General features: G+C 38.9%; 1 protein-coding gene and 1 long non-coding RNA gene across 2 annotated transcripts; one reads left to right on the forward strand and one right to left on the reverse strand.

The window, feature by feature from the left end:
- The first annotated feature begins 13,038 nt into the window (after window positions 1-13,038).
- On the forward strand, window positions 13,039-18,582 carry LOC112187710 (ubiquitin receptor RAD23b). Its single transcript, XM_024326601.2, has 12 exons — window positions 13,039-13,231; window positions 13,448-13,609; window positions 15,727-15,765; window positions 15,866-15,942; window positions 16,020-16,058; window positions 16,433-16,610; window positions 16,682-16,816; window positions 16,893-16,964; window positions 17,373-17,420; window positions 17,496-17,605; window positions 18,048-18,126; window positions 18,210-18,582. Exons 1-12 carry the CDS (start codon window positions 13,166-13,168, stop codon window positions 18,324-18,326), a joined length of 1,122 nt encoding a protein of 373 aa, XP_024182369.1. The 5' UTR covers window positions 13,039-13,165; the 3' UTR covers window positions 18,327-18,582.
- Window positions 18,583-19,006: 424 nt separating this feature from the next.
- LOC112187711 lies at window positions 19,007-22,032 on the reverse strand. Its single transcript, XR_005806358.1, has 3 exons — window positions 21,128-22,032; window positions 19,825-19,979; window positions 19,007-19,570 (listed from the first exon to the last, which is right to left on the reverse strand). It is a non-coding gene; the product is annotated as an uncharacterized LOC112187711 (long non-coding RNA).
- Window positions 22,033-23,113: the final 1,081 nt, after the last annotated feature.

Here is a 23,113-nt window from a genome sequence, read left to right on the forward strand (position 1 = left end):
AGGGTCAGATTCTAAAATAAAGACGATCCAACGGTCGGATTCTAAAATAAAGACTATCCAACGGTCGGATTCTAATTATATGATGATCCAACGGTCGGATTGAAATTATATGATGATCCAACGGTCGGATCCTCACGGATCGCCCTTAGGAACATCCTCCAAAACTATCACGAAGATCCAACGGTCAGATCTTCTTGAATCACTCTAACAAACATCTCCTCAAAATTATACGAAAATCCGACGGTCAGTTCTCACGAATTGCCTTCCGAATTTCTGTTTTACAATTATACGAAGATCCAACGGTCGGATCTTCGCCCGTGACGTCATAAAGTCATCGGGACAGTCATACGATCAACATATTAAAATTTGAAGTAAATCTGACGGTCTGATCTTCACAGATCGTAAACCGAAGATAAAACGTAAAAACGTTAAATAGTAACGTCAAAACGTAAATCCACTATTTATCCATTTTTTCTAAAATAACCTTGTAATATATCAAAACGCTCGTATGGATGCATAGATCATCGTCCAGATAATATAAACTCAAAATATGGTCCGACGCGCCGCCACAAGCGGTGGTCAGTGGGTGGTCAACGCGGCGGTCAACGAGGCGGTCAACCACCTCCGATGCAAAAGTTGTCAACTACAAACTTCTTCAAAATGAAGGGTTGATGAACTTTCATACTTGGAGCTAAGTCTGGTTCGGCCTAGATCTTCCTAGATCAAGCTTTGAAAGTTGGATTAATCTCGGACGCACGATCAGTTTCCAGATTGAATCAGGGACGTCAAAATCTTCAACTCGTGATCTTTCACTCCACACTCAAAATCGTCGTGCAAGGAGGATATGAGGATGATCATGGGGAGGAGGAGATCACAAAAGTGGGAAGGATCGGTCCATGCCACGCCGGAAAAGTAGTTTTCCGGTCGGGTCCGATCGCATGGAGCTGGGCTTCTTCGATCCGGGTCTGGGGACAGCGGCGGGGCAAGGCGACGGCAGAGAGCGGCTGGGCGGGGCACGGCGAGTCAGGTGAGGGCCGGGTCCGGGGCTGAAGGTGGCCGGGTCGGGTCGGCGGGTCGGCCTGCCTGGGAAGGGTTTCGAGCGAGAGAGAGAGAGAGAGAGCGGGGGAGGGGACTGTTCAGCAAAAAGGAAAACGTTTCGTCCTTAATGAAAAAAATCAGAAATTTTCATATTTATAGAAAATTCCCAATTTTCAAATATTCATAACTTATTCATACGAACTCCGAATATTGCGTTCCACATATGCACGAGATCATATTGACGAGCTCTACAACTTTCATGAAGGAAATTTTCCCAAATTCCATACGTATAAAAAGTCACTTTTTGAGACCCCCTATATAACGTTCGTTTTCGAAAATAAAATCGATCGAACTACTTCCACAACTCCTCCAAGCTTCGTACTCGCTCCTAATACCGCGAAATCATTTCTAAAAATCCACGGAATTTAATTTGGATTTTTCGGGGTATTAAAATATAGCCCTTGCATCACGATTTGGAGTGTGGAGCAAAAGATCAAGGTTTGAATAAATCGACAGTTCTGGTCGAATCTGGAATCTGATCAGAGGGCTGAGATTAATCCAACTTTCAGGCTTGATCTAGGACGATCTAGGCCGATCCAGACTTAGCTCCAGGTATGAAAGTTTCTCATCTCTTCATTTTGAACAAGTTTGTTATTGGTCACTTTGCCATCGGAGGTGGTTGGTCGGTGTTGACCGCCATTGACCGGGCGTTGACCGCCCACTGCCGACGGCGCGTGGTGGTGCGTCCAGCTTCCTTTTTGTGTTATGTTTTCAGTTTATTCATCTACGCATCGATACGATTGTTTTGATATATTATAAGGTTATTTTAGAGAAAGTTGATGCATGCTAGGGTTTCGGTTTTACGCATTATCTTCGGTTTGCAATCCGCGAGGATCTGACCGTTGGATCTTTAAATAATTTGGATAGGATGATCCCAAGGGCAATCCGTGAGAATTTGACCGTTGGATTGTCGTTTAAGTGTGTTATGAATCAATTGCTAAGTTAGGATCGTATTTTGATTAGGTGACTGACGGTTTTGGTTGGGCGGACGGTTGTGATTGTGATTTTGGGCTATATTGAAGACGCAGCTGGATTGATGTGAGTAAATCTCATGTGGTTCATTTATGAACGGATTCATTTATTACTCGGAATTACTTGTTTAATTGTTAAATCATTTGCGAAACAAATTATTTGTTTTTAAATATATGAACTTGATCGACAACGGTTCATGGGTAAGTTAAAACAATGTTTTGATATAAAATGATTTTCGAAAGGAATAACTTATAAAACTATAGTTGGTATTAGTGGTCATTCCTGCGTGAATGACTACGTATATATATATTTACGTGGAATATATATTTTGGATGGTGTGACATTGGTGAAGTAATGATGGTGATTTGATTAATTTATTATTGCAAGCATTTACTCTTTTCGGGAATACAATTCATCATCTGTGTGATTGATGTAATTGTATGAGTGAGCGGTTTACAATTCATCATGTGAGTGATTGATGTAATTGTATGAGTGTAGCGGTATACAATTCATCATGTGTGTGATTGATGTAATTGTATGACTGAGCGGTTTACAATTCATCATGTGAGTGATTGATGTAATTGTATGAGTGTAGCGGTCTACAATTCATCATGTGTGTGATTGATGTAATTGTATGAGTGTAGTGGCATACAATTCATCATGTAAGTGATTGATGTAATTGTATGTGTGTAGCGGTATACAATTCATCATGTGAGTGATTGATGAAATTGTATTAAAATAGTATTTGGAGTTGATGGGTGATCATCTACTTTAGTCAAAGTCGATGGGTGAACATCGACTATTGACTTTAGTTTGGAGTTGATGGGTGATCATTGACTTTAGTTTGGAGTTGATGGGTGATCATTGACTTTAGTGTGAGTTGTTTGACTTCTTCATTTATTTTCCTTTTCCTTCTAATTGTTGAATTTTATGTAATCTCCTGAACTAAGTTTCCATGCAGGGATTACTGATTTTACTTAATTCAATTGTAAGTGCGGTTGTTGTTTGAGACTTGTAGTGAGTTGTGAATGAGTTGTGAGGTCATCGTTTTGACAAATGCTTTATGTTGAAGGGAAGTGAGTGTGATTTGTCGTTGAGATGATATGATATGAACTTGATGTTTGGTTGTGTTGTGGAATTAAATGCTGTTGCTTTAATTTATCTCACGAGTTGAGAAATTATAAGCATGAGTGACGTGAGTCACTTTAATTGAGTTTACTCATTCGGGCTGAAAAGCTTACCGGGTTTGTTTTGTTCATTCTCGGTGCACTATTCTATGGTGTAGGGGTTTTTGTGCAGGTTAGAATATCAAGTGATCATTATCAAAGTTGAGGTGTACGTTCGATGGCGTGGACGTGGAAGGGTGCTCTTTGTTTTAAGTCTTCCGCTGGGTAGTGAGTTGTGGTGGGTGTGTTTACTTATTGAATTATTATTCGGTTTAATTTGTAAACACTTGGTGATGTGATATTTGATTCTAAAGAACGAGTCGGTGTTGACATTGTGAGTTCAGTTTGTTTGTTGCTTAGTTTTAATAAAAAATTTTCTATGTGTGTTTTCTTGTGTTTGTTCTCGCGTTTCAGATTTGAATTTAATTATTCAAAATTCGAGGAGTGACAACAGTAGTCACTTGATAAAATAGGCTAAACAAGCATTAAAAGTTTCGAAGGTAAATACAAGTAAAAAAACCAGCGAAAATAGAGACAATTCTTTGATTTTTTTGAGAGGGATCAATCCATTATAATGAAACAGTAAGCAACATTACACAATGACCCACCCCAGTAGGGCTACGTCAATATTGAATCACTGCCTAGACTAAAAGCTAGCCTAGATGAATGTCGCTATAAGAATAAGCACTGATAAAGTAACCAGACGAGTAGGGTTGCAATCCGAAGACAATGCACCCTACAATATTCTTGAAAAATAAAAGAACCTAGCTAGATTGGGAAGAACCACAACCCATCAGCAGCGAGCCTAGGCCCAACATCACATGGCCCAAGCCCAATCACATAGGAAACCAACCCGGAAGCCCAAGCCCTAGCTTCCCCGCCGTCAGCCCTGACACCTGCACCACGATCGACCACCCACCTGGAAGCAACAACTACTAGCCACAATGCCATCATGATCCATCCATCATCCCCGACATCATTGACCACCTTTGAACAATACCTAGGCTTGTCCCTCATTCAGTCCGCCTCCACCAGATGAAAGAAGTCTGGATCATCACGCCGCCCATGCCTGGACCAGTGCTAGCTTACTGGCAAATGCCCGAAGGTTGCTGCAGCGGAACCATGCTGCTCAGCACCGTACCACCAACCTAGTAGCCCTCCTCCTCCAGAAGAAGAAGACGCCAATGAAAACAGGAAGTCAAAGCGCCTGCATGCCAAAGCACTAACAGAGCCGCCTCTCAGAAAAGAATTGTGACCGATCTGTCGAGAAATCAAGGCCGAGCCCAGGCCAAACCCGAGGCGGCAGCATGAACCAGAGGAGAGAGACGAGTGCTCTAACTTCTTTTTTTAACAACAGAAAATTCGTTGATTTAATTGAATTTGATATGATAAACTATTCCATAATACAACACATGTCTGGTGACGAAGTGGTGTTAGCTCAGCGGTTCGAGCACCCACTGCCTATGTACGAAGTCATGGGTTCGAGTCACCATGGGGGTATGAGTGAAATCTTTTGATCATCTTTTTAAGAAAAGGAAAAAAAAAAAAAAACAACACATGTCTGGTGCTTATAAATTCTTTGATTTTATTGAATTTGATATGATAAACTCTAAAGTAAATATCTATTCCTTGTAGACTACGACAAGAAAATCTAATTTAACTAAAAGAAAAATATAATTATAGATACTAGAAAAATATCAAACTTGCCTAAATTAGATAATTTTACCCAAATTACGCCAAACTATATTTGTAGGGGAAATGATCATTTATCCAATTTCAACAACAAAATTGCCCACTTGCTCCAGTAACAGTTTTTTAACCCCATTTACCCAAAACACTCTAAGGGATTATTTCCATATTACCCAATTAATTATTTTTTTATTCTTTTTATTTATTTTTGGGACTTTTTTGCCCTCTCATTCTTTATCACTTAGAGAGAAAAGTCATCTTCCACCTTGCTGTGCTCCGGTGACAAGTGGCCGGCAGCGGACTCCGGCGACCGGTGACCGGAATCCGAAGACCGGTGATAGAAATCCAGCAATCGATTACCGGAATCCGGGGATTGGTGACCGGAATCCCTAATCCAACTACCGGACCGGTGACCTGATTCCGGCGTCTGATTTTATTACCCCCCAATAATACCTAGTAATCATATTATTGCCCCTCAATACTCATATTATTGCCTCCCAAAAATCATATTATTGCCTCCAATAATCATATTATTGTCATCTAGTGAATTGTATAAACTCCCAAAACCAAAATGAATACACTACAGACACAATTGATCAATTTATAATTATATTATTGCCTCCTAATAATCATATTATTGCCCCAATAATCATATTATTGCCCTCAAATGAACCAAAATGAATACACTACAGACACAATTGATCAATTTATATGTTCAATTGTACAAGTAATTTTTTTTTTCCTTCCTCATTCTCGGAGCTCACAGTATACACACACTGAACACCACGACCTCACCTCACTCTCAGCTCTCTCTTCCTCACCCCCAGCGACTCCATCCATCTATTTTATTTTATTTTTCTTGCAATCACCGCCAGCACTCCACTCAATCCATTTCTATTCTATTTTACTCACCCACCGAACCACACCACCATAATTATCCCACCATATGCCAGCAAGTTGTAGACCTACAGCCACACACCTTCTATTTCTTCAACCTCTCTTCTTCAAGATCTCTTTTTTACCTGCATATCAGACCCAAATCGACCCCTCTTTGACGGAGAACCAAATTGAGTTAGAGGAAGCTCTGATCGGCGCACTGGATCTTCAGGCTGAACCTGGCCAACGACGGAGAACTGGTCGCAAATGAAGGCTGAGAGAGAGAGAGAGAGAGAGAGAGGATTTCTTCGACCTCCGCGCCGGAATTGACATTAGAGCCATCTTCGTGTTGAGAGAAAATTGTCACCCAACATAATTTCACTCGTATTCATTTAGTGAATAGAGTTTTTATTATTTTGGGTTCGACCCATTCAAGACAGAATGTGTCTCTTAATTATGATCCCTTGTTACAGGGAAACACCATTTGATTCCATTTATGAAGAAACCAATTGATGGGATGTGTGTTTGTTTGTTTTTGCGGCTGCACCCGGATATTTGAATGGGTTGCCTACGTACCCTTGGAGAGGGATCAAGCCACTAGTAGTTCAAGAGTTCCAACGGGTGAATGACTCATTGGAGGGCTTTGATTTTTGGAATGAGAGTAGTGTTTGGGATGAATTTGGTGTAAGTGAACCAGGGATTCGATTTTGTGTTTAGGACGCGGTTGTATCTAGGTTAGTTTGTTTCTAGATTGCCTACACACCCTTTGCGGGATCAAACCACATGTAGTTCCGGCTTTTGAGATTTAAATGGGTAGATGACCCATTTATTTTGAATTTGTGTTTGGGGAAAGGTTTAAAGCCCTTGAATTTGGTTTGGACTTTATTTGTGTGATTTGGAATGGATTTGATTTTTGTGGTGTTGGGAGGATTTGACTGGAATCAGCGATTCATTTGGGACTGGTTGAATTTGACTGGCGGAGTCAGGGATTCTGTTTGGCGTTGCGGTTGCATCTAGTGGGTCGCTAGACTGCCTACATACCTCGTGAAGGGATCAAACCACTGTAGTTCAACATTTTGGTTTTTTCGATTTTGTACCAATTTTTACTCGACGAGTATGTATTTTGAACTCGTCAAGAAAGCATATTTTGGTGAGCACCCCATTTTAGTAGAGCGTCCACTGATTTGAAATGGGCACCTGAATGTGCCGAGCTTCGTAATGGGCCCTGGATTTTGCAATGGGCTTTGTGCAACTTTTTTACTTGTCGATGAATAACTCAGCTGACCCGTATTTCTGAAATAGACCGACTTGGAGTGGGCCTTGCAGAGCTTCAAAACTCGTATACAAGTGATTCGGAAGAGCCCATGAGCTTGCAATGCATAAACTGATTTGGACACCCATTAATACAGCTCCATTGAGCCCAACTCACGTCTTCAAGGTTCTGATCCTAAAAAGAAGACATCATCTCCATTCGACAAGCTTCAGATCCTCTAGGAGACCTCTTTGGCGTAATCATCAGACATAGATCAATTTCAACAAGATGAGGATTAACTATTTTAATCCGATCTGGAGAGGGAGTCATATCGCTGAAGTCCATATAAATGGGTTGGCTCAAGTGCCTAGATTCCCCATTCGTTCTCTTTCACGTACCAAATCAGGTACCAGTTCACCTTCTTCTTCTTTTTCCCCATAGTTGGAAGCATTTATGCTAATCAATGTTTCTTGTTTTCTTCTCATCAGAGGCCTTGATTTCTTACCCCTGTTCGTGAAACGCATCTATCACAGTTGGTGTCGAACCCAGAACCGGTGAGGACATTCTTTCGACCCAATTGAATTGCTGGGCAGAACACTCTAATTCATGCTTTATTTAAATGATGTCACCGATTTCTTTTCCACCGATGTCCACCGCGACTTAATTGCTTTGTCTGCCAAGATTTGATTATCATGTGCCTCATCTTGAATATTAATTCTTTGCATGATTCTCTTTTGATTGATAAGGAAACACGTAGCTAAACTTTGTTAATGTTCAAATGCATGTTTCCAAAGCTTTTGTCTTTAGTTCATGGTTTAATTATGAACATGAATTTGTTGTCTTGAAATGTGCTGATCAGTTTTCCACAAAGAGAAGGGCTCATGGCTGCTAGTTGGTCACCATTTTGTCTTCTTGCAATATCACTTATGCCACCGCTTTATGATTAAGGTGGAAAGTTTGATTAAAAAAACCGATATATATATATTGCTCTGACTTGTAGCAAACGTGTTCAATCACAAGCTTTTGACTTTGACAATGCTATTTGTAATTGTCTGCAGGTTTTTGACATTTCTCCACCGCCAAGCTTCGTAGCTACTTGAGAAGCGACCTCTGCTTCTTTAATTAAGTGTAATTGCTTGCTTCTTGATCTTTTTATTTTAGCTTGTTCTGAAAAAGACATGCAGCATATTCTGAAGCTTCTGCTCTGCTGCAAATAAGTGGAATTTAGCTTCCATTTTCTCTTTGTGTAGCCGTGACCATGGAATCAAAAGCAAGGACTTCATTCTTCTTTCTTGCTGATCATGAGATTGTTTTTCCATCTTGCAGACATAATTTTGAAGGAAAGCATTGCAGGCGGTGTTCAAACCATTGCAGCAAACATAATTTTGAAGGAAGACGCTGCAGCTTGACCACATCTTTTCTAGGAGTTAATAAACATTTCTGCTACTATCTTGTGCCAAGTAACAGGAACCAGACGACTTCCATCTCTGTTGTATTTTGTGGCTGCAATTTAGTGATCGAGGGTGAGCTGGAGGTAGGCACCCTTTTATAGGGAGATGGCCACTTCACTTTCAAGGCAGCATTTTGATGATGACTTTGATGCAGGTGGATAACTTGGGGCTGAAACTCTGCACGGGGATCATCTTGGAGCAGCTTCCCCACTATTGTGAACAGAACTATGCAGATTTATCCTTGGCGTGAACCAACAGCCACCAAGCATTCACCTAACATACTCATTTTTGCCACCCATATGCAGGACGCACCGCGATACAGGCATCAAAAACAAGTATGGTGAACCCCCTTGAACTTGAAGCTTGCTTCCGCCACCTATACGCAGGACGCACCGCAGTATAGGCATCGAAAGCAAGTGCAACATGAAGTGACACCACGGCTGTGAATGAGGGCTTGATGTCGACTTTGTGTCTTGCCGGGAAGCCGTTGGTGAGATTTGTGAGGATGACAGCAATGAGGGACTCTTGGAGAGAGGATAGACCATCAACTTCTTGTTTGGAGTGCTCATAGTCTTACATGATCATCTATTTAGCTTTCTGTAATCATATAATGTAGAACAAAGAGAACACTTGAGTGAAAATGATAATTGACAGCATATAGAAGAAATTATACCCACTACTCTATGTTTGTAGCTTCTCGTGGTCTCTTCTTAGCTTCAAATTATTCTTCTCTTCTTCCCTTCCTCTTCTTTCTCTGCTCCTGCGTTTTTCCCCTCTGCTCTCTGTCTCTTTTTTTTTTTTTTTTCTGCTTTCGTTGCCTCTCTGCCCTCTTTTTTTGTTTTGCTTCTCTCCCCCTCTTTTGGTGTGTCTGTTTGTTGCTTCCGGCCCCCTCCTTTGCTCTTGAAGTCGAGCCTTTTTATAGGCAGCTAGGAACCCAAATGGTTGGCTGAAGATAAGGATAACTTGCAATTTGAATTCAAAATTTGTCACCCTGAAGATGATCACAGCAGCAACAAAACTCCAATTTTCACGTTTGAAGCTTGAACCAGTAGCTTCTTTGTTTATTCAAACTTTGGATAGGTGCAAATATCTTTCACCTTGACTCAGTCTCCAGTTTGAAAGAGGTGGATATTATCCAAAATTTGTTGCCTTTTGTTCACGTTTGGCTGACTGTTTTTTTCTTCTTTCATTGACCAACTCATGAATACTTGTTGATAAGTTTGCAAGTTCAAAAGAATTTATAGTCAAAGCTAAACTGAACTTCTTGTTGGCTCACAGAGTCCAAATAACCAATCACACCAAGAGGTGTAATTTTGTTTGAACTACCTCCATATTTATCTCGTTTTGCTTTGAACTCCTTTGATCAATCAATGAAATCTTTTTGCTGATCTAGTGGCCAAATGAATTTGTATATATTTTTTCCTTTGGACTCCAAACTTTTATTGAAACCACAACCACTTGTGGGAATTCATCGAAAATTTTGGTCTCAACACTTCGCCTCCATGTTCATCGCGGATAAAGGCTGTGAGCAGAGCCGGCCCTGGGCATAGGCCCAATAGGCGCAGGCCTAGGGCCCCCAGTTTCATGGGCCCCCCAAAAAAAATATAACCCCTTTATATATATGTTAAAAAAAAGTCCATAATCTTTATTTTGTTCTGAAAAAAAAAAAAAAAACAAAAAAAAAAGATTGGTTGTTCCTGACTTTTGTCCTTCCGCCGACTGTTGCTCTAAGTGTTCTCCCAAATCTCTCTCCTCACTTTCAGACGAAAGTCACGAAATTCGTCCAGAAATTTCTCCAGGTAATTCTCTCTTGCTCAAATTCCATGTCTTTTCTAGTTCTTCAATTGGGTAGAAACGAAAGGTCGAGATCTGGGATTCTGGGTGATGATGATTTGTGTTTGGGTACTGGGTGATGATGGTTTGCATTTGGGTACTGGGTTGGTGAGTGGGTTTGTAGGAATGTAAGAGATGAAAGCCTCTGGTTTATTCTTTAATTTCAAATTGATTGTTTGTGCTACTACTGTGCTTCGTATCTCTTGGTTCATTTGTGCTGATCTAATCTTAATAAGAATAATGTTCTGTAGTTCATTTCTAGGTTGTCTAGTTATGATCATTGTTCTGTACCTTCATTATATGTTTATTATTTTCTCATTGTTGGTTTGATATATTTTTGTTCTGTTTTATCTTTTATAGGTTATGATGGCTCCGATTAGGAAGTATCCTTCTGGGGTTAAAAAAAAGAAAAGAGAAGCAAAAGAGAGAGGCAGGCATTGGTTAAGCTTCAAGCAGGATGTACTTCAACGCAAATGATGAACAAGTACAAGAGAATGAGAATGATAATGTGAATGACAACACATAAGAGATTTTTTTTTTTATATAAAATATATTTAAAGGTAGGGAGCCCCAATTTTTTTTTTCCGCCTAGAGCCCCGGAAATCCCAGGGCCGGCTCTGGCTGTGAGGAGAGAGAATCGTCGCGGATGAAGGCCGTGAGAAGGGAGCTTTGAATATGAGAGAGTCTGAAAGGAGAGAGATCATTCAGTTTCAGTTGAGAGAGAGAGAGAGAGTCTGAAAGGAGAGAGATCATTCAGTTTCAGTTGAGAGGTTTCAATTTAATTAATAGGGACAAAACTGTCAATAAATATTAGATTGGATAAATGGGTTAAAAAACTGTCAGTGGAGTGAGTGAGCAATTTTCAAGTTGAAATTGGGTAAATGGTCACAGCCCCATATTTGTAATCTCAACTAAATTTTCACTTAAGAAACGTGATATATCCAAAAGAGTTATTTACAAGCAATTCCACCATTTGAATATAAATTTTTAATATTTAAACCATTCTTCTTAATATGACGACGTTTTTTCTTTCCCCTTGATATCTTATCTACATCATAGTTGCTTTGCTTGGAGATTTACGACGGTGCTAGAGCTTTTTAAAGGTTAGCACCATGACTATCCGCTAGAATCTTTGCTAACTATTCCTCATCAAGATGCATCTTTGTAGGTTGAAGGTTGTGATGGGCCCCGAGCCTCTGAAGTCTTGGATGCCCTTTTGGCGTTTAAATTTTGGCATTTAAGGCCTCGAAAATGAGTTGTTGCGTCTTTGTTTATTATGGGGAGGGGAGAAGGTATTTTGTCATCCTTGCATGACACTTGGTATCGGGGATTACTAAGATGGAGGTTGCTGGGACCCTTTCCATGCCCTAGTCAGAATTGGATCTTAACTCCTTGAAGTGAATTTAGTATCGGTCCACCTCAAGTTTTATCAGATTCACGATTGTATTTTCGCTGGTTGGGGAAGGGAACATTAATTTCATTCTGTAAGTTCGTCTTTTTCAATAAACTACCAGCTAATTTTGTAAAGTTAATAAATAACAGGGGTTACGTTTTTTTTTTTTGTGTGTGTCTTTTTCTTATAGTGATTTTAGAGTAAAATCCTCCCCCTCGTTCTATTCTCAAACTCTTATTAATAATAATTTAGGGAGGGGGCCATTACTCCAACCTAGCGGGAGACCCATGCCCGTTTTCAAAAAAAAATAAAAAAAAGGAGTAAAATCCTCACATTATATTTGAAATATGAATTATAAGATAAATATAAACTAGTACATGTTTTGAACTTGTACATCATTGACAATTGGCTACTGTTATGTGATTAGTTTGTTTTTAAAGCTCAATTGACAATGTTAGTTAAACAACTTAAAGAAGTTGTTTGGGATCCCAGTCCTCACTTCTACAGTTCTACTCCAATAGTTTCAGACATGGTGATGTATCATCTACCACGTCATTATTGATCAATAGGTAATGTATCATCTATTATGCTGTCATGGCACGCCATTATCGTTTTATATGACAGTTTCTTTATGATATTGCAATTATTGATAATAAAGTTTATCGTCATTTCTCAAAAAAAGAAAAGACAATTGTTACGTCTGTTTGATTATACAACAACTAGTTGCCCGTGAATTGAACTAATGACCTCCTTCTCTCTTTAAAAGAAAGATTAATGCCTAATAGAATAGATTGTCAAATGACGCGATTATTTTGTGTTTTTTCTTGTTATATAATAATTAGTTCTACAATAATTGATCACATCTCTTTATATTTTCTGTTTCATCTTTCTCAACATCCTTTTCTTAAACACACCTGATCGAGTAATACAAATCAAGTTAAACTAGTTAAAGATTTAAACTCATTATCTATACTAATATTAATAGAACAGGCTTTGTTAGCCAAAACTAAAAAAATGTACTAAAATACCCTTAAAATATTAAAAAACAAAGCACAATTTTCATTCTACAGGACATAATCGTCAAAACACTAAAACAATAAAAAAAATATATTAACTACCCATTTTTAAATTGATAACCACCCACTTTTCCACACCCAGAGGGTGTGAGCAGTTTCTAGTTACACAATTAAGCAAAGCCGAGTCGAGCTTGAGTTTGAGTTTATATTAGTGGTATTTTCACCTCAATGGGATCCATAGAAGTCACGTGCCACCCTCGTGCGGTGGACTATTTATTAGGAAAGGAAATGGAAAAGTGACTAAAGTTGTGCTCTCGCTCCTTCCCTGCACTCCTTCCTCCCTTAGAGGCTTCGGCCTTCGATTCTTTTCTAGGGTTTCCCCCCCCTCTCCTCTCGCCCAATCGCCCCCACGCGCCGGCATGAAGCTCACTGTAAAGACCCTCAAGGGCAGCCATTTCGAAATTAGGGTTCAGCCCACTGACACCGTGAGCACCTTTCTCCTTTTTTTTTTTTTTTTTTTTTTCAATTCAAATTTTGAAATTTCGCGTTGTTTCTTTGTAATCGTGAGTCAAGTAATTGAGCACAATGCCCAATTAGGAATGATGGAAATGTTGTGATGTAGAAGAGTTGGTTTAGTTACAGACAAGTTTTGAATTGAAATTTGATGTGGAAAAAATGTTGGTTTTTTTTGGAAAATGAAGGTGATGGGTGTTAAGAAGAACATTGAGGATATACAAGGGAAAGATAATTACCCGTGTGGGCAGCAGTTACTGATACACAATGGCAAAGTCTTGAAAGACGAAACTACCTTGGCCGACAACAAGGTCACTGAAGATGGTTTTCTTGTTGTCATGCTTAGTAAGGTATACCTCTTTCTCTCTCTTGGAAATGTGCTGACGATTGGTCTTGTTTGAATATGGAAACGATTTATGTTGTTCAATGTTTTGATCAATTGTGATTGGATTTTTGGTAATGTTGGGTAGTAGGTGAATAAGTGTCTTATTATGTGCTGTCGGCCTAACTCGAGTGTTAGGGAAGACTATAAGTATGGAGATTTTGTGACTAGCGCTTTTGTATGCTTCGATAGTGTAACTTTGTTGTACCCTTATTTTCCTTCTTATGAAGTTTTCAACTTGCATATAACCTCACTTGGTAAAGGGAATGCTTTGTTTTATTTTTTAAGTTTTTAATTGAACTTACGTACACTATGAGTTTGCCAACGACTTTTTTGTGGTTATATTCTTCTATAATTTAGTAGCTACCCACTGCCTGTTTAGGATGATAATATTGTTATATGTAGATATTATGGTTTCATTAACCTGGCTAGTCTGATAATGCTGAGGATACAAAAGTGATTTTATCATAATACGATGATACTTGTGAATAATATTTTGAGGTACGTATTGGAGTGTAAAGCTTACAATAATTAGGGTTAGCAGAACTTTCATGTATGTGTGCCTAAAAGAGAACTTATATGGCTCTTATTTTGAAGCTGGAGGTACCCGTGTCTTTTAACGATTCGGTAAGTGCTGCAACTGGGTACTACTCAGAGGAGTAGATTGGAGGGGTTATCTGCAATTTTAGGATGTGGATATCGAGGTGGACAATGGAACATGGAGGCTGCCTCTTAGGACAGTGAGCTTGGGATCTGGTGGTGGAAGAAATGGAGAGGAAGTTAAAGGTTGGATGGAAGCCTTTTTATCAAGAGAAGAAGATTAACTGTGGTTCAGTTGGTCTCGCGCTGCTTACCATTATTTACTGTTTTCTTTTTAGATCCTTTCCAGTGTGGCAAAGAGGATACTGAGAATGATAGTGTCTTCATGGGAAGGGGTGGAGGAAGGAATAGAGACCAGTTAATCAAATGGGAATTGGCGCAAGGTGTTTTTGGGGTGGGAATCTGGTAAAAAAAAAAAGGTCTATTAGGTAATGGTTATGCGGATTGCATAAGGAAAGTTATCGTTTTCTTTTAGTATTATATATATATATATATATATATATATATTTCTTCTTTTCGATACCCAGAATCCCCCAAACTCACCTTGCGGACCGAGCTCGAAACTGTGGTGGTCCTGCTGAACCCTACAATCATTAGGGGACAGGAAACTAACAATAGCTAGGAAGGTATCCTAAGGGTGTCTGAACAAGACCACAAGCGAGACGACCATGATTCTTCAAATATGGGCTGAATACAAATGCCTGGGATTCTAATACAGTGCTTTGAGGTTGAGGTTCACGGTGAAGTCTTTGGAAACACATTGCAGGGCATCAACTCATTTTGCTGCTTGCTTCAATATAAAAAATGTAAAAAATTAGAGAGAAATAGTACCTTTTTAAAACTGAACCACATAAGATATTATTACTACTACGAGAAGGGGAAATAGAAATTAGACAGGGCCAGATTGTATTAAGGTAAGTTTTTGCATACGTTAATCTTTTCAGCTGCTATGTTATGCAAGGAAAGTAGCTACTCATATCTCTCATGAGAAACAATGTCTATTTTCTTTTGGCACATTTACATTTTTGTTCTAAGACTGGTGGTTGTATCCCTTATTAAGGTGTTTTAAATTCTCTCTCTCTCTCTCTCTCTCTCCCTCTCTCTCTCTCTATATATATATATATATATGTATGCGCGTGTGTGTGTGTGTGTAGACACATGCTTTTTTTTCTTTTTCTTTTTGATCTTTTTAGTTATTGGCTCACTCAATTTGAATTTTGCATGGGACATGGTCTCTGGTGTTATCTCTTTGTATGCTGCTATTGGTTTGGTTCAGTTGTATACCTGTATTTTGCTAAAGCCGACATCTATTTAGTGTGTTTTTGCACTAATAAAACATTGGTCCAAGATGATATCTATGTATTAAACATAACCCAGATAGGCAGCAGTTGTGGGAACCCTTTGTTTTATGGTTTACTTTGTTTGCATAAGCCCTCGTTCTTACTGCTGTACCCTGTTCCATTTCTTGTTTTGTTATTTTGACAGAGTAAAACTACAGGCTTAGCAGGGGCTTCATCTGCTCAGGTACTATACTTGCACTTTCTTTTAAAGTTTTACTGGGCGTATGTCCAGTTTTTATGTTGTCTTAATCATGTATAAGCTATTCTGTATATCTGTGTCACAGCCTGCTTCTACAATTCCACCTACAACTGCACCAATCACAAATTCTACTACCAGAGCCGAAGCTCCCATACAAGCACCGTGAGTTTACATGACAAGAAGCCTTTTGAACTAGTATTTACATTACTCTAATATATTTTTCCTATTCTGCTTTGCAGGCCTTCAGAGAGTACCACTCCTGCTTCAGACACTGCTAAGTATGCTTCTTTCTGCAGATCCTATAATGATATTTGATGCATGTGATTTGAGCCCAGAAGAAAAGTTCCTGAGTTAGATTTGGTTTGTGTGTTCCATGTTGAATCAGTTAATGTAGCTGGGATGTGGTACTTTATGTGAATATACAATAATATGGTGGATGTGTGCTATCCATGTTGTGACCTTAGTTAGGTGCAGTTATCTTGACATCCTATATGTGCCCTATATATAACACTTTTTTTTGGGGGGGGGGGAGGTGTGGAGCTTCTGCTTTGTTCTATACAATTTAAATAACACCGTTGGATTCTGCTTGCCTTAATATGTTACTTATTTGGTATAGAACCTAATGATGTTAACTCTTGTGTTTCAATTGCAGTGTGCATACTGATACCTATGGTCAAGCTGCGTCAAATTTAGTTGCTGGAACTAATCTTGATGAGACTATTCAACAGATAATGGATATGGGTGGTGGAAATTGGGACAGAGAAACAGTTACACGTGCACTTCGAGCGGCTTATAACAACCCAGAGCGAGCAGTGGACTACTTGTATTCTGTATGTCTACATTTCTTTTAACTCTTAGCTATTATATTGATGTATTCAGCTGTTGACATAGTGTTGTTCAGAGTATTCCAGAAACAGCGGAAGTTGCAGTGCCTGTGGCTCATTTCCCTGCAAGTCAGGCAACTGAAACAGGCGTAGCCAATGCTCCACCTGTCTCCGGAGCACCTAATTCAGCTCCCCTGAATATGTTTCCGCAGGTAAGTCTTATGATTGTGCAAGGACTTTCTTTTAATTTTATGTGGCTGTATGTTTATCTAAGTTGGAATTCTCCAGGAAGCACTGTCCGGTGCTGGTGCTGGTGCTGGTGCACTTGGATCCCTCGACTTCCTTAGAAACAATCATCAGGTAAGCATCCTGTTACAGTACTTTCTAACATGTTCTTATCATTGTTGTACAAATCATTAAATTGACATGATTGGATCATATCAAATTTTTGCAAATATATTGTGTGAAGTTACGAACCATCACAATCTGCATAGTATGATTTTATTTGACATTTTGATGTCGTGTGCTATTTTCACTTTCTTATTTATTTATTTATTTATTATTATTTTTTTTGTGGAAGTATAGAAGCCAATGAAAAAGGTTGAGCACATATTATCACCACTGTAGAGATACGTTTCACTAAAGTCAACTGTATGCTGGTCTTTAGAATGGGAAATGTGGGAGATCATGTCTGTTTTAGATGTTTGTTTGCTTTATTAAGTTGTTCATGATGAGGATTTTGATTTACTTATTTTGTTTCCATTACAGTTCCAAACGTTGCGCTCAATGGTACAAGCCAACCCACAAATTTTACAGGTATGCATATGAATTGCATCTTTTCACATTAGTAAATGCGATGGTTTCTTTTTAAGCATTCTGCTTTTGTTACAGCCCATGCTGCAGGAACTTGGAAAGCAAAACCCCCAGCTTTTAAGATTAATTCAGGAGCACCATGCCGAGTTCCTTCAATTAATAAATGAACCTCTTGAGGGTTCTGAAGGGTGAGCATTTATACATGCGAATTTCTTAAACCATAGTTATCAAAATGCGTAATTAATCCTAAAAAAACTTAGCAGACCTCAAAAAGAAAAAAAATTAAAAAGAAGGAAGTGCTACAAGTTAATCTCACTGAGAAACCTGGTCAGCATGAGTCATATGAGCATCTCCGAGAATCGATCTATTAATTTCCATTTATCTTCCATTGTTTTGCTGGATTCTAGTTTCTTTTGCCCCTTCTGCGGCATTTGTTTTTTTTTTTTTTGGCAAAACTGTGGCATAAGATACACTGTCCCACTTCCCACCCCACTTATCAACAGAGCCAAAGCCTAGGAAGGATTCTCTTTTGTATTTGTTGAAGATGCATGTCCTGGTATATGTTTTTCACACATAGAACTTGTTATAATCCTGACATTTCATTTACACAAAATTACTCTCCTCCTCCAGTGACATGTTTGAACAGCCTGATCAAGAAATGCCACATGCTATCAATGTAACTCCAGCGGAACAGGAGGCCATTGAACGAGTATGTATTCTTCTTATTCTTTGAGAGAATCATTTGTGTAATCTATTTATATTGGCTCATTAGTTGTGTAATTTTCCCTGTAGCTTGAGGCAATGGGATTTGATAGAGCCTTGGTGATTGAGGCCTTTTTGGCATGTGACCGTAATGAAGAGCTGGCAGCCAACTATCTATTGGAGAATGCTGGAGATTTCGAAGATTGAATGACTGTTCTTCCCCAGTTAACGGATACCCCATTGGATTCATAGTTTTTCTTTTGGATCCTCATTCTTGACACTTGCAGTATCTTCACTCTGGTAGTGTATGGAGTAACTTGTGTGCCCAGATATTAATGAATTTAATTGATTGCTTTTCCTAAAAGTTCATTTGAAGTGTGTGACACCTTTCTACTTTGCTAAGGCTTATTTCTTGTGACTTTTTGGGGAGAGTTTGCTGCTAAAGGAAAAGTTTTCAGTTCCAGTTTTTGTTTCATCTGGTTTTGTTTAGCTTATTGCACTGAAACTTTGCAAACCAACCTGACAAACTAACATACCAGTAGTCTTTATCAAACGGAACCCATCGCACGATACAATGCGATTTTGTATAGAGCTGCTGAAGGAGTCCCGACTTGAGAATGACCAACGGTATGAGCTACAACAATCAATCTGAGCACTAATTTCGCTTCAGAGGGCTATGTTTCCACGCAGGGGTCTGTTTGACGTTTGAGTCGCTCATTGAACCCAGTACTACTGAAGTCAGCAACCGAAGCTCAGAGCTTCCAGCTTCCAGGTCTCCATAGGACCACAGGGTTGAAATAATTTTCCCTGTGGTTTCGTCTAGTATAATGCGGCTTTTCCAGCACAATTTACATTCCAAAGGTCGATAGATACCGTTCTATGTACAATCCGGTCAGTTCTTTTCATTTTTTTACATGAAAATACCTATGCTTTATCAAGTTATTCAGAAGATATCAGCCTGGACAAGTGGGTCAAGCAAGCCTATTTAGGATGTTCTTCATCCAAATCACTACATAATTGAAATACAGACCACGAGAATCTAAGGAACCAAATAACATCCAATTCAATACATAAATAATGCTCCATAGGAGGAACCAAAGCTTGTGGGTTTGACTTCACATTGACACAAAAGAAGCTACAATCCACAGGAATGACACAAGACACAGGCAGCAACTCTATCTCAGTGATGGCTGGACATAGAGCTCTCTCAAAATCGAAGCCTCAAGAGAACACTAAATCACACAGAGGGCTCGCCCGACATTGACAAACTTCGTCTCCCCAGTTCAGATTCACCGCCGTCTCAGAAGCATTGCCGGAGGCATACCGCAGAGAACTTTTTAAGGACAATGCAGATGTTACAGGCTTTGCTTTCCTCTTTTAGTCTCCCTCCTGATCAGCTGATCTTTTGTCTGCTGTAATTGACATAGGGGTGTTTGCCCGCTTTGCCGCACCTTCTCCATGGAAATGAAAAGAAAAAAGAGAATGATGTGCCTTGCATAGTAAAACAGGATAGCCGATACATGTTAACATATTCCCTTTCAAATTTTTCTGGAGTGCAAGTGTAAAACTGAGGATAATTGTTCAGAAACCAAAAACATATTATTGTAGGACAGTCTAGTTCCAAAGCACATTTTTGTTGGTACTGTGTAGACATAGAAATTGCTCATTTCCAATTATACAATTCACTCCTACAGTCAAGACTTACCATTGCCAAATGAACTTGAGGGGCTATAAGAGTGATAGAAGATCCAGCACAGATAGCAAAGTAAACCAAAGGAAGAACAGCTTGTGAAATGTTTGTGAACCCTTTGCACTCGTAATCCATTGGTTCACTGGTAAGTAACCAAATGCAGCAAAATGCTTTCCACGTAAAACAACAAAAACATCAGTGACACTGTAACAAGATTTATCAAGTTTGACTTTATGTGCAACCAAAAGCTTTTACGCTAACTATCACAGGATTTAGGATGGCTACTGATATATGTGAGATAAAAAATTGGATCACCAAAACATAGACACAATGCTTCATACTTATGATGCCAGAATAGTGATGTCCTGGGAACAGGGTAACAAGCCACAAGCAATCTCTTCAAGAACTTTGCCAAATACAAAATAACCTTCCTATAAAAAAAGAGAGAAAAAGAAGTGATGTTTTCTTATTGCGCATTAGGCTACCTAGAGTCTTTGCAGCAAGTGGAAACCTTTGCATAATTTGACAATATAATTAGCAACAACTTCAAACATTCCAGACTCGTTTCTTTCCCTATCAGTGAATGCAAAGTGATAGAACAATGACCGACAATTTTCTTCACTTAAACTCCTTCAAATGGATCATGGGATCGACTGCTCCCATCATGATAGCAACCTCCTCATTTTGTGATGTCACCAATATTATACTGCCTATATCCCCGTTAAATAATGATCTGCTTAATTGTTTCCACCCACTAAGATTTGGATTCCACACATGATCTAAAACAAGGAGGAATTTCTTTTCCTCAAACAATTGATGTATGCATTGTAGAAGAGTTTGCAACTCAGTTGAATTTGGGGTACTAGTACTACCAAGTCCTTCAATGATGGCTTTGGCAACTTTGATCTCACCAAGAGGGTCTGAGACAGAGACCCATACTCTCTAGTCAAAATGAGCCTTGACCTTTTCATCATTATAGACTAGTTTGGAAAGAGTTGTCTTTCCAATTCCTCGCATCCCTATCATAGGGATCATAAGGGGACCCTAAGTTCATGACAATTGCAGTCAACAACTTATGTAGTAAAATATTCTTTTCGTAATCTCGACCAAATACTATATCAACAGGGGAAGAAAGTTTTGGTTCAAGTTGTTCCAAGTCTCTTTTCAGGTTTTGAAAGCTATAATTTTGTTTTTGACTAGCAATCAAAATGAACTCCTCATTTAGTTCTTTTATCCTGACAGCAATATCCATACGGCGATGAACTACTCGATTGACTTGGCCAAAAGAGAAGCAAGAGGAAGGAATGGAGAAACATACCTTCTTCTTGGCAACAATGCCATCTTCACCTCCATTTTCTTGTTTCTCCATTCGTCTTTTTGAACTTCAGTTTTCTCATCTTACACATCTTCCATCTCATAGCAAAGGTGTGTAATATCATTCAGCCAAAGCCTCACAGTGTCCTCCTTCAGTTGTCTGCTCTCAGCATCCTCAAGCACAGCTTGAACAGCTTCAAGATTGCGGGTGATGTTTGCAGCTTCTGTGTCAACACCTATGACTGGTCTCAGATCTCTTTCAACATTATCAAGGGTGATGGAAGCCAAACGCTGCAGGGGAATGCCAACTGTATAGAGCTTCAGCCATGTTCTTAATGCAATCAAATTTGATAACAGAATTAGAGTGAGCAGAGAAAAGGGAGAATTGAAGTATGAAATGCAGAATGGGGCACACTATGGTCTTTGCTGTACCACTTTATAGTTTATATAGTGACTTGATTATCTTAGGCCCTTCAAGTGGGGTATTTGCCTGGTGTATTTTACCATAATGCACATCTGGCTTGATATATATCTTCAAGGCTTCAACTACCTAACTCCATAATTTGTTTAATAATATAGCTGACCAACACAAAACAATGCACTTAACCTAACAGATAATTTGTATCATCAAGAATAATGCACCCGTTGAAGTATATATAAATCCGATGAATATGGTTGGCAGCCGGCCAGTGATAATTTATTAAGCTCAGGCGCGTTTCAGTTTCCCCAGTTAGCACAACCAATCTATATTTTCAACTTTTTTTCTATCATTTTAATTAATGGATAGATGATGAACTCATTACCAACAGGCTTCTCCTGAGCCATCTTTTCTTGGTAGTGTTCATACATGAAAATTGTTAACTTCAATTTAAAAACAAGCAAAAGCGCCTACAGATTTGATCTGACAAGACTTACCCGCACCAAATGAACTTGGGGAGAGGAGCTGTAAGCAGCCGCATCCTTGACAGCAGAATAAAGAAACTAATGCTTCCAGTATTTATCTGTATGACATGCAGAGCTCAGGGAACTTCAAAATGATAGAATAAAGCCACTAGTGTACTTTTTAATAAATATACAACGATCCAGGCCTCATAGATATCAATGTCACAATGTGCATAAACAGGGTCCAGTGGCGGAGTTAGGATTTCATACCAAGGGGTGCGAAATCCTAATTTTTTTTTTCCATTAGTCATAATACTCCTGAAGTTCCCAAATTTTTGAGCTAAACAGCTCAAACCAAGCAAAATCCCAATGACACAATGCTGATAGGAAAATGAAAGCAGAAGCAGAAACAAAATAAAATTAGCATTTTTGTAGAGAAATGTATTATGTTAATTAGACCAGATGAAGCACCAATAGAAACCAAAGAGAGAAGAGAAAGGTGTCAAAATCAATTTGATACCGAGAAATAATTAGAAAACCAACAAGAAAGAAAACAGAGCAGTAGAGCTCCTTGTTGCAAAAGTAGAATTAAACAAAAAACAAAACTGAAGGAGTAAACTGTTAAAACATGAGACATGTAAAGTAATGAAACAAACTAAAGAGTGAGGGTGTGCAGCCATACTAGCTCCACCCCTGACTAGGTCGATAATATGAATTACTCCGTGCACATCTAAAATTGGAGGTTGCTAGAAGCAAAGAAAAAGATTATATTTGCACCTGCATAAGCTGTTTCAACACTGAACCCAATATAACCAAAGGTGAAAGGTGGACAGATGACGCTCTCATCTTCCAGATCTCCATAGGACTACAAGGTTGGAAGAATATCCCAGTTGTTTGTTTCATTATATATGATGTAACATTTTTTTTCCAGTACAATTTGGATCAATAAGTCAAGAAAAAGTGAAAAACCATTGTTTTCATTTTTTCCTGAAAAACCATTGTTATTCAGAAGATATGTAAACCAAGCAACTTCAGTAGAAAGTTAAAAGCAATATATTATGGAACTTTAAACTAACTGCAAATCTAAGTTTAACAAAAGTCAAAAGTT

This window comes from Rosa chinensis, chromosome 2, assembly GCF_002994745.2.
Source record: "Rosa chinensis cultivar Old Blush chromosome 2, RchiOBHm-V2, whole genome shotgun sequence".
NCBI lineage: Eukaryota > Viridiplantae > Streptophyta > Magnoliopsida > Rosales > Rosaceae > Rosa > Rosa chinensis.

Bases quoted from the DNA above. Each gene is read 5' to 3' on its own strand.
- LOC112187710 (XM_024326601.2), top strand. From the start codon at position 13,166: ATGAAGCTCACTGTAAAGACCCTCAAGGGCAGCCATTTCGAAATTAGG. The intron at 13,610-15,726 runs GTATACCTCTTT...TTATTTTGACAG, and splicing joins TTGTTGTCATGCTTAGTAAG to AGTAAAACTACAGGCTTAGC. The intron at 16,817-16,892 runs GTAAGTCTTATG...GGAATTCTCCAG, and splicing joins CCCTGAATATGTTTCCGCAG to GAAGCACTGTCCGGTGCTGG.